The 12,106-nt window shown below is 36.9% G+C and overlaps 1 protein-coding gene across 1 annotated transcript in view; it reads right to left on the bottom strand.

Moving 5' to 3' along the window:
• Positions 1-12,106, bottom strand: part of THSD7B (thrombospondin type 1 domain containing 7B) — a 760,956-nt gene that overhangs the window by 198,753 nt on the left and 550,097 nt on the right. Inside the window, exon 14 of the mRNA XM_065880761.1 lies at positions 6,301-6,476. Within this exon, the coding sequence (XP_065736833.1) occupies positions 6,301-6,476 (176 nt within the window). The remainder of the gene's footprint in view (positions 1-6,300; positions 6,477-12,106) is intronic.

Here is a 12,106-nt window from a genome sequence, read left to right as displayed (position 1 = left end):
AACGCACAGCATAGTGATTATAGTCAACAATACTGTATTATAAATTTCCAAGCGGCTAAGAGACTAGGTCTTAATTATTATCACCACAAAAAGGAAATGATGATTATGTGATGTGAGAGGTGTTTTAACTAATGCTATGGTGGTACTCATATTACAATATATAAATGTATAAAAATCCACACAGTGTACATCTTAAACGTACACAGTGTTATATGTCAATTATATCTCAATAAAAAAAGATCTAGAGAATGAACATGCCATTTAGAATCTTTCTTTTAAAGGAGTCTTAAGCAAGTTATTTTTAGAAGGTGCTACGCTCCCATCAATACATGGTTTAACATTCTAAATGCTTGTGGTTAAAGTCAGAGCCCTATCTCTTTAATGCATGAGAGGAGGAAGGAAGTTTCCATTTTGCATTTAAAGGTTAAAAGACAGGATTATTCAGGAAAGATCTGAAAAGTAGGTTCTGTCAATATTTTTTTCTAGAAAAGTACATAAACACTTCTACTTGAAGTCCCTGGTTAAGAAGATAGTTTTGCAAAATTTCCAATACAGATGATGTGATTTCCTGCTGAGGCTGATGTTATCTATTATAATATTTCAGAACTTCAGGAGTTCAGAGGCTAGGGATAATATGAGGTATGACAGCACATTGAAAGGGTTCCAAAGACAAAATCTGACAAAATTTGCCTGTTTCACAATTTTATAGCTGTCTCCTGCCAATCCTGGAAACCCTGCCTAGGGACAGCATTAGGGACATTTGCCAAGCCAGCTTAGTAGAGAACGTTCTAGAGGTACCTCTTGCATAACAACTAAAAATGAGTTTGAATATGTGCAGAGTAGCAATACCCAGTATAAAAAAAAAAACACAGTAAAAGACAAGAGAGAGTGGACAACAGGTAGGGGAAAATTGGTTCTCATGAGTGACTCTGGTAGTTCTCAAGAAAAATGATCAAAGTTGCAAAAGATTTCAACAAGCATGAGGGGTAGTCCTATGATCAAGAATAGGGTATGTGTAGACACAAGTGTGGCGGAGAGGAATCTCTTGAGAAGAAAACATAATTTGTTTGCTTGGAAATGGTGACAGGGCAGGAACAAAATAGAAAAACTGCCTCTCCTGCAGGCTCCACGCAGCTCAGTTAGTGAAATGTCACAACTTGAGAGCACGGTGTTTGCGTTGGCAGACAGGCATAAAGGGTATGAATGGATGAACACCAGCCTTCAGAAGTCATTTCACTCTGCCTCTGAGACGGGGTGTGGTGTATAATAATCAGTATAATAATTTGCTATCATAATTAGTATGTTGGCGAGAAGTAAAACGTTTTAGGAGTATCTGCCTTTATTAAATCCTCCCAAGTAACCCTGAAGAATAAATCATTCTGCATCTCTTAATTTTATGACATATGATATTTCATAATTAAAACAAGTTCTTCTCAAAGGTGTAGTCACCAACCCCTACTTCCCGACACAAGAACGGTACACCTGAACGTGCTTCAACATGGATAACTGTGGGCTTTCCGTATTAACGCCCAAGATGATGACCTCCAGCTCCATTACAGTCTGGAGCTCCTGCCAAAGTGCTAAGTCCAAGGTGAGCAGGACTCTGCCAGGAATGATTTGGACTAGGTTAGGACGAGTGGAAGTCGGGCAGGTCCAAAAGAAGCAAGAGGCCAAAACTGGTTATATCAAATTAAACTTTTTTTTTTTTTTTTTTTTTTTTGCGGTACGCGGGCCTCTCACCGTTGTGGCCTCTCCCGCTGCGGAGCACAGGCTCCGGACGTGCAGGCTCAGCGGCCATGGCTCACGGGCCCAGCCGCTCTGCAGCACGTGGGATCTTCCCGCACCGGGGCACGAACCCGTGTCCCCTGCATCGGCAGGCGGACTCTCAACCACTGCGCCACCAGGGAAGCCCCAAATTAAACTTTAAGTGAGCCGTATTGTTCCGGGTAAACAAACATTCAGTTTGAATGACAGTTATCCTCTTTCCATATCCTAAAATGCTATTCATAATTAATGAAGCAGTATCAAAATGAGCATAAGATACTTCCCTATAGAAAATTTTCTCATCCAAAGCCACCTTATAAGGGAGAAATGATCTCGCGAAAATATACCTGTTTATCTTTGGAAAGAAAGTATTCTTTAAAATAGTATTACCCTGCTATGGGAAAGAAAAAGCACTATACTCAGTATTTCCAAATTCAGGCCACTTCTCTTCGTAGAGAAGACACACCTTTAAAATAGCAGGTGTTTCTAGAAAACCCATATATTTAATTTATATCCACTCGTTCAGTTGCAAGCACAATCAAAACTCTTTCAAAATTGTGTTTAAATAGATGCATTTTAAAAAGCACAGAGAATGAAGCTCACTGCCAGATTTTTATTCCAGCACATGGGACACACAAATGTGCAACATATAAACGACATAGAATTTCCTGGCACTCCCTTGCCTTCAATTGTGTAAAGAACTCATAAAGGGAAATGTAAGTCCAATGGAGCTTTAATGTCCCTATATCTAATCTTCTAGTCAGCAGAACTCCACAAGGAAAAAGATAGCAAAAAGATCCAGTACAAGTGCACTTAGATCCACTCACCACATCATAGACTATAAAAAATTAAAATACATTATGTATTAGATAAAGATCCAGTACAAGTGCACTTAGATCCACTCACCACATCATAGACTATAAAAAATTAAAATACATTATGTATTAGATGAGGCACAGCGTAGTCAAGGGTATCAGTCAACTGAGCTGATAATTCAATAAACTATTTAGCGGTTTTCCAACTAAATAAACGCTTTGGGTCAGCTGCATGCTCGAGCTATTTATCATCACAAATCTACTTAGCAGAAAGCCACCAAAGTACTGCTGTCACTTTGGCACTTCTGGAGAAAGAGCTATCGTGTTGATAGGTTTTAGTTTAAAAGGGAGGTTTTTTTATGAGAGATTATAAATATTGATTTCACAAACAGATTCAGAGCAGTTTATGAGCTTGTGTAAGTAATACCAACCTTTTCATTTATATCACTGAGTTAGATTTCAGTGGGGATGCAGACACCCAGGATTTTTCAGGCAAATCATGAAAAACTCTTTGGGCAGTAATAATGTGGAGGTTCTCTTTTCTTTCTCCTAGAAGAGCTCATGTGTTTTGACAATTCGAATGACAAATTGCAGCTTAAGAGACCAGAGTTCTAAGATATTTTTTTTTCCTATGGAGCTAGCCACACACTCATCCAGAGAGGTTTCTTTTCAGCTAAAGCATTCAATGAATATAATTTGACAATCCACAGGATGGTGTACCAGGAGCTAGAATGAGTTACAAAAGTAGAAAGACACCCTTTGCCCTCAGAAAGACCTCATGTTCTAAAGAGAAGCAAAGGAGAAGAAAGATTAAGTACATGCAGGTATACTAACATTTACATAGTATATGCATAATATATATATACACATAAGAAAGTTCTTTCTTTTCTTTTTTTTTTTTACAAACAGTATGTTAGACTCAATATACCATATACTGAATTTTCCTCATTCACAGGTATTAAAGATATGTACCTCTCTTACTGCTATAATTTGGTTACATTTTTTGTAAGCTCTTACTTATGGGTGAATGGATGAGAGAGGATTAATCTGGTTCCAAAAACAGAAAAATAAATCTAGACCCAAAAACCAGTTGGAAAGGAGACCAATAACCTAAGGCCAGTAGTAAAATTGAACTTTAAAAAACAGCCTCAGTGGGTGTACCTCTCACTAGATCATATTTCCAGCTTAGGGAAACAAATAGTGAGCTCTTCTAAAGAAGAATTGCCATAAGTAATAGAAGCTGAGAAATATTTCCTAAATCACGAAGATTCCTGACAACCCAATTTATATTCAGATGAATTAAGAAAATGGGGATATCTTCAACAATTTCAATATATAACACACACACACAAAGGGGATTCTACCATGTATAAGAGCAAATACATAATGAAGTCCACAGATAGCTTTCCACAAATACACTTACAGGTAAAAGTGTGCTTTCTTTAGAAAAGGAAGAGCTCTGGGGACAATCTCCTTTAAATTTAGGATTTTTTACAATAGCATTTTTCCTTGACATTCACAGACTTACAAGTGAGACGGAGGGCTTATGATTTACTGTCTTGATCAATTAACTTATGTTAAAACGTAAAGTATGGATTGGGGTGAAGTTTTCCAATTCAAGTTTAAGCCACATACATTCTAGATACCTGAAACCTCTTTACATCAGAATATATGCTACACTAAATTTGATTTCTGATAATTAAATTAAATTAAATTCTGATAATTAAATCCCAGGATTCACAACAAATGTCTTTGGAATGCTACAATTTCCTTCCCGAACTCAAAAGCTAGAAACAGCTCCTGCAGACAAACCCACCCCTGCTTAGTTTTCACATATGGGATTTATCTAAATTAGTCTTGAACTTGGGCTTAATTTCCAGCATGTACTACTTCTTAAGGTTACAAGTTTTATATGTCGATTAAGTGTTTAGAACAAGTTTTCTTTAAGTCATAACAGGCTTACAAGTACCCTTACCTTACGCATACTCTCAAATTTGATAGACACATTTCCATGCATTTGCCTATACACACTGAGAATACAGTTTTAGTGTCTGTGCTCCAATGAAGTCCTTTTACTCACTTGATAATTTCCTAGTTCATAAAATTAGCATATTAAAATTAGTGTTTAACGCTAGTGCTATAAAGGCTCAGGTTTCATTTGTGTTGAGGAGAGAGAAGAATTTTCATACATTATTTATAACTATAAAAGCTTAGTAGTCATTTCCCTTTTTAAATGCCTGGAAAATCCCCTAGGGAAGGTCAAATAGCCTTCGTACCTTCATATGAGTATTTGAAAGTTCTTCTCTTGACCATCAACCTGTATTATTCCTTTCTTCCTAATGAAGAGGCTTCTCTCCTCAGACTCTCTCTGCTCTGATTATTTCTCTCCTGTTTTCATTAATCATATCCCACTTTTCCCTTCCCCAAACTACTGTACTTGTGAAGGTTTTTTTGGCAACCTTTATGTTGATTTTACAATCCTCTGCATCATTTTTTTCCCAATATGCTTTACATCTGCTTTGAAGGAAGAAACCAGGGTCATCACTTTATCCCACGTAACCTTAAAAAACAAGACTCGCCCAATACTATGCCCTGTCTTGGAACATAAATATTTTTTGCCAGTATGATAATTTTTCATTTTCAGTGAGTTATGTGTCTTTTATCAAAATTTAGGAAAAAAAACAGCTAGAGATGTCAGTCTTGAAATGACAAATGGTATCTACATACAAGCAGTACTAGATACGCTATTCAAATTAATTAACAACAGATGCGTGGATTTCCCTTCCATTAAACAACCTGTATAGAAAGTCTAATCAAAATGGAGTTAAGAGGGCAGAAATGAACACAATAGAATTAGGAATAGAAGCCTGTGTAGCTATTTTCTTAAAAGTTCCGGAGTCACAAAGAATCTACAGACCCATATAAGACACAATTCACCTCTCTAAGAATAAAGAACTTTTCACAATCATCATCTTGTACTCCACCTATTGAACTGATTAAAATGTATATATCAGTCCTAATATAATAACAGTATGCAATCATGGGAGAAATTTCAGTTCTTTATTATAATTCTTAATTAAATCTTAGACTCCATTATGTAGGTAAGGCCAACTGAAATACTCTAATCAACTTTGATTGCTCAAGATGGCAATTTTATTAGATATCTACATGGAAGAGTATCCTTTAGGGTTCCATTTATGAAAACAGCTTTGATCTTGGGGGAAAAGGTAGAGAAATAGCTCAGAAGAGACATGAAGAGCTGTGGAAACATTGATAAGATTAGGAACAAAGAAAATTAGTATGAAGAGTTAGGTGTGGGAAAATTAGAACACCATTTTTGGAGTATGTGGATGAGACCACTAATTGTATCTATAGCCATAAAGTAATTGACATTCTCCCAACATTATGACACACACACACACCTTTCATAATATCATGATTAATCAAATGACATTTCAAGGTAATTTAAAAACCAACTGGATTTAATTTTTGTACACATTATTATTTCTAATATTACCAAGTCGTTCTCGGCATTGCCTAGAAGTGGGCAAGGCTTCTCTTCCTAATTCTATTATATTAATTTGTACCCTCTTATCCACTCTTCTGAACTTGTAATAACTTTTTGCGAGCTACTTATAACAAGATGATGACTTCAATTTCAACAGGAAATAATAAAGGAGATACTTTTTCAGCTTTGTATTTGTTGCTTCATGCACTTTACCTGATTCTTGAGATCCAGTTTGGGACATGGGCGACCTCCATTGTACGGTTTTTCTTTCAGCCATTTGGATCGAATTCTCACTCCAACACAAGATGAACTGCAAGACCCCCAACTAGACCAATCACTTAACTTGCAATCAAATGGACAGGGGATGACACATTCTTCTTGAATATAACCTGAAAGAAAAAGATTTAAAAGAATGGAGGAAAGTCTGATCAAAATATACTAATCAAGCTTACTTTCTGTTTCTATTATCACAGATCAGACTGCCTAACAATAATGCTGCAGAGGTTTCAATAAACAGACACAAGATTTCAGAGACAGATACATATGATTATTTCTGCATTCCAAATTTGTGCCATCTTTCTCCTTCATAGACAATTCTGGGATTGAGGAAGCAGGGAAAAGTGCACAGTAAGTCTTGCTATCTGATAAAAAGAAAATGAAGAAAGAAGAAATGAAGCAGCTCAGGGCTAATGATGATACCATCTCCCTCCAATGGACCTACAATTCCCTGTCTGGGAATAGAGAGCGTAATAGAGTCAATCTTAGCGCCTGTGATCTGCAAGGCTTTCACAAAGATTCCTTTTTAAAAATAAAGCAAGGTTATTTTTTTAAATTGAAGTATAGTTGATTTACAATGTTGTACAGCAAAGTGACTGAGTTATACATATATGTATATATATATGTATACACACACATATTCTTTCTTTATATTATTTTCCATTATGGTTTATCTTAGGAGACAGGATACAGTTTCCTGTGCTATACAGTAGGACCTTGTTGTTTATCCATCCTGAATGTAATAGTTTGCATCTACCAACTGTAAACGCCCTGTACATCCCTCTCCCCCTACCCCTTGGCAACCACAAGTCTGATCTCTGTCTGTGAGTCTGTTTCTGTATTGTAGATAGGTTAATTTGTGCCATATTTTAGATTCCACATATAAGTGATACCATATGGTATTTGTCTTTCTCTGTCTGAGTTACTTCACTTAGTATGAAAATCTCTAGTTGCATCCATGCTGCTGCAAATGGCATTATATCATTCTTTTTTAATGGCTGAGTTGTATTCTATTGTATATATGTACCACATCATCTTTATCCATTCATCTGTTGATGGACATTTAGGTTGTTTCCCTGTCTTGGCTACTGTAAATAGTGCAGCAATGAACATTGGGGTGCACGTATCTTTTCGAAGTATGGATTTCTCCATATATATGCCCAAAAGTGGGATTGCTGGATCATACAGTAGTTCTATATTTAGTTTTCTGAGGAACCTCCATACTGTTTTCCATAGTGACTGCACCAACTTACATTCCCACCAACAGTGTAGGAGGTTTCCCTTTTCTCCGCACCCTCTCTAGCACTTGTTACTTGTAGACTTTTTAATGATGGTCATTCTGACCAGTGTGAAGTGGTACCTCTTTATAGTTTTGATCTGCATTTCTCTAATCATTAGCGATGTTGAGCATATTTTTATGTGCCTACTGGCCATCTGTATGGCTTCTCTGGACATCACAAAGAAAGATCTTGATTCTCACTTCTGTGTAGTGTGACTTAGAGGTGGGAGGAGGACAAAGAGTGGACCACAGACTAGGAAGAGCAGGATATTATCAAAAGAAGAAAGAGGAATAGTGAAAAGTTGTATATGAGATATTGGACTGGAATCAAGAGGTGTGGGTTGAAATACAGATGCAGATGTTCTGGCTTTGCTAGCTCTTGCTCCTGTCCTCAGCCCACTTCTTGCTACAGTCTTTCTCTGGATGGTTAACTGTCACCTCCACCGATCACTACCAAACATGTATGTTCAATTCCCATCTCTTTACTAATTTCTCTGCCACCTACTGATCCACTCTAATTGGGTGCCCAAATACCCCCAAATTCAACATGTCTAAAACTGAGGCCACCAGTTTCCTCCTAAAACATTCTGATTCTCTTATATTCCTCACCTTAATTAACTGCAACATATCTGACTCCTGTACGCTGGTGTATATGAGTGTATAATCTCTTCCCTTTGAGTTTGGGCAAGATCTGTGAATATGATAGGAAGTCAGCCCCATGATTAGGTTATGGTATGTGGCAAAGGGGAAGGGAACGCACAGATACTATTAATATGCCAAATCACTGATTGTGAGTTAATCAAAAGGGAGATGGCCCTGGCTGGGCCTGAATTAATCAGGTAAAAACCCTTAAAAGAGAGACTGGGCCCTTTTTGTGGAGAAGGAAGCTCTCCTGCTGGCCTTGAAGAAGCAAACAGCCATGCCATAAAATGCCTATGGCGTGGCCACAGGGTAGGGGGCTGCAAGCAGCCTCTAGGGCCTGAGGGCAGCCCTTGGCTGTTAGCTAGTAAGAAAACAGGGGTCTCAGCCTTATAGGTGCATGAAGAGGAATTCTGCCAACAATTCCAAGGGAGATTGGAAGAGGAGCTTTCCCCAGTCACACCTCTGCTGAGACCTGACTCTTGGTTCACATCTTGGTTATAGCCTGGAGAGACTCTTAAGTGGAGAATTTAGAGAGGCCATGGCTGTACTCTTGACTCATGCAAACAGTGAGATAATAAATGTTTTGAATGGCTAGGTCGACAGTAATTTGTTATACAGCAATTTAAAACTAGCAAATTATCCAAAGTAAAAAAAATCTCACAGTTATCTTAGACCAGCCTTCATCATTTTACACATATATTAATGGGTGTAATAAGCTCTTATGCTGAAGCATCACAGCTACGTCCCCTGCTCTATAATTCTTTTGCTCGTCCCTGGTTCAAGATCATACTCTTTCTGGCCAAGAATACTGAAATATTCTCTCCACTAGTCTCCCTTTCTCCTAATCATTCTCTTTTGGTATTGGTTAGTCACTCTGAGGATAAAGTTACTTTTCTAGAATAAATGATAATTTACACTATCCCTTTTTAAACCCTTTGCTGATTCTCCATTGCCTTGAAAATAAAGTGACCACCACTTTGCAAAAACTGTAAGATTCTTTGTAAGAGGCTCTAAACAAGGGTTTTCAACTTTGGCTGTAAAATATGTTCCCATTGCCCAGGATATACTATGGACTAATTCAACCAAATCTCAGAGGACGGGACCTAGGCAATGGTAGTTTTCAAAGATCCCCAGAGAATTCTAATGTGTAATCAAGTCCAAGAACCACCTCCCTAACTTGTTTTCCTCCTTCCCTTCCCCCTCCTATATCTTGAAATCTTTGCACATAGACTACTTCATCTTCTGCAATAATATTTATGTCTTTCCTCATGAAAAACTCTGCCCTTTCTCTATCCAGTTTAGCCTTCATTACTACAATGACTCTCTGGCCAGTAAAGTAGACCATCTGGCCCCGTTGCTCCTTCTGCCATGCCAGTCTGGCAAAACTTCAGAGCTAGATTGGTCCAGCTGTTTCCCTACTCTGTTCTGAATGCTGGACATCAAGTGGAGACTAAGGCACTGCTAATGCCACACACTGCCTGGTGATTCTTCTGAGCTTTCTTCTCACTCCCATTCCACGTCACAGCTTTTTCAAACCTTCTCTACCTATCTTCAAACTTCTTAGATCTCACCTCTTCTTTCCCAGAAAAAAATAGAAAGAAATGAATAAGAAGAACTCCTTCAATTCCCTATGAATATATCTGTATGAATTTCCATATTCTTCTTCTATCTTCATATCATGATGGAAAAGGCACTCATTTTCTTATATAAGGCCCATTTTCACCACTTGCTATCTCTCCAAGCTCTCTCACTCTCTCTCATTTTATAGTTATATTTCTCTTACATTAACAGTATAATGACTTTACAGTATCTAAATAATACTCACTGATAAGAGAGAGTACATCAAACACCTAAGTCACCAGGAAGGATCTTTCTAAGGTTGAAAAAAAGAAGGTCTATTTGAGATTGTTAAAAATTCTCTATTGTTTACCATAGTTACAATTCTACAGTCCTTTCTAAGGAGGTTTGACAGTTAATTCAGTATTAGGTATATAATAAATGCTAACTGTAGGATTAAATATAGGCCACAGGCATTACTTAGTTTTACAGAGAAACTGAGTCACAAAATGATTCCATTTGCTACTGAATGAAAACAGCAGGACTAGTAATTAAGCAGAATTAACTCTCACGGTATAAATGCTTCAAGTATGAAATTTCAGGAGACTTCATATAAATAACTTGTAAATATCTGAGGGCCTATTTAGATCCTATTTTAAAGCAGATTTTGAATCAGATGGCCTTTTAATTTAATGAGATTTTAAATCATTTTCATATATACTTGCATACTGATGGATTTTAATTAGAGAGCCTCTTAGCAATACTGTTTTCTTTTTATTCCCTATGATAAGACATAAACCCAGAGGATCTCTATGAAAGTCAAGGTCATAAATTCAGTGAGTATAAAATAATTCTGAAATTCAACAGGTCTAAGCAACAGTGACATTTATTTTTCAGAAAAGTTATTTTCATGCTAGAGTATACCCCAAAGGAAAGCCCATAGTGAGAACCATTAATAACTGCATATTCTTATACCTATCTCATAATGGAAAGGATCAGTTCTACCCACATACTTAATACTTACAACTGCTGGAAGCAGAGTATGACCAAATGTGACTACCTACAAGGTTAACCTCCCATAAGAGAATTCCAATTCCTGACTATGGAAACTTCACTAATGTTTTAAAAACTCATTTACATAAAATATACCACAGACTAGCTGAACTGGCACCATTCAGAAATCTAAATCTAGCTTCAATGAAAGAAGCAATTTTCCTACTGAAAATATTTGATGCTATAATTTATATGCAGAATACACTGCTTGGACCATCATATTACTTAGCCTGGGGATGCTTTCATGTTCTATTTTAGTTATCTGTATGCATATGAAATTCAGTAGGAAGTAGTCATTACAGAATTATCAATAAAGAATGCATCCAACATGGTGATTCTGTAAGCCATATACATTGTACATAGCAGGTGTTCAAAAAGGATCTGTTGATATTATAGATGAAGATGAACTGAATAGAATCCACTAATAGAGTCTCTATGTTATAATTGGAGGAATTTATTGAATGACTTACACCCAATAGGGCTGAAGCCCAGGAACCTGGCTTCAGTCTATATAACTAACCCCCAAATATTGCTCCAATAGACGTAGGTGGAAACACTGCTCTCTTAACACAGTGGTCTCATTGATAAAACCATTTCCCAGGATAGTACCTGCTGTGCATTTTTTTCTCTGGCATTCAAGTACTAACATCTCCCCTGCTCCTCCCCCTGCCCCAGTAAGATCTTGTTTTGGAAGACATGAAAGGCGATATTGATGACATTAAGCCTGAGGAAATAACCTAGGTTAATTTACTTATATTTTCCTACTGTGTAAAGTAATGGCAAACATCCTCCCAGACAGTGAATGTTCTATTTACTGACACTTTGCTGAAATAATGAAAACATACTACCAAAAATAAAATCAGGAGAAGATAAAGAAAATGCTGATCACCTCCTTCCCTAGTTCAAAGTGAAGATCTGGGAGAACTTTTGAGTTAAAATGATATCATGCCTTCATTTGTCAATATTTAAAGATTTATTATTTTAATTTACACATTTTAGTTCTACTATTTATCTAGTAACATGTACTATACTTAAAAGTATCTGATGACTTAAGTCAGAGTGGTTTAAAGTAGATATCCTTTAGGAGAGGTGGGGAAAGTATGGGGGCAGATGTTTTGATATTGTCACAAGAAAGAACTTGAGAAATTAGACCAATACTTTGCCATTGTTCTCAAGGGAAACACTAACTGTTAAATATTTATTTAAAATCTC

The sequence above is a fragment of the Phocoena phocoena genome, chromosome 7 (assembly GCF_963924675.1).
Source record: "Phocoena phocoena chromosome 7, mPhoPho1.1, whole genome shotgun sequence".
In the NCBI taxonomy this organism is placed as follows: domain Eukaryota; kingdom Metazoa; phylum Chordata; class Mammalia; order Artiodactyla; family Phocoenidae; genus Phocoena; species Phocoena phocoena.
Note: the sequence above shows the minus strand (reverse complement) of the source record. Positions and strands in the feature narration are given on the sequence as shown.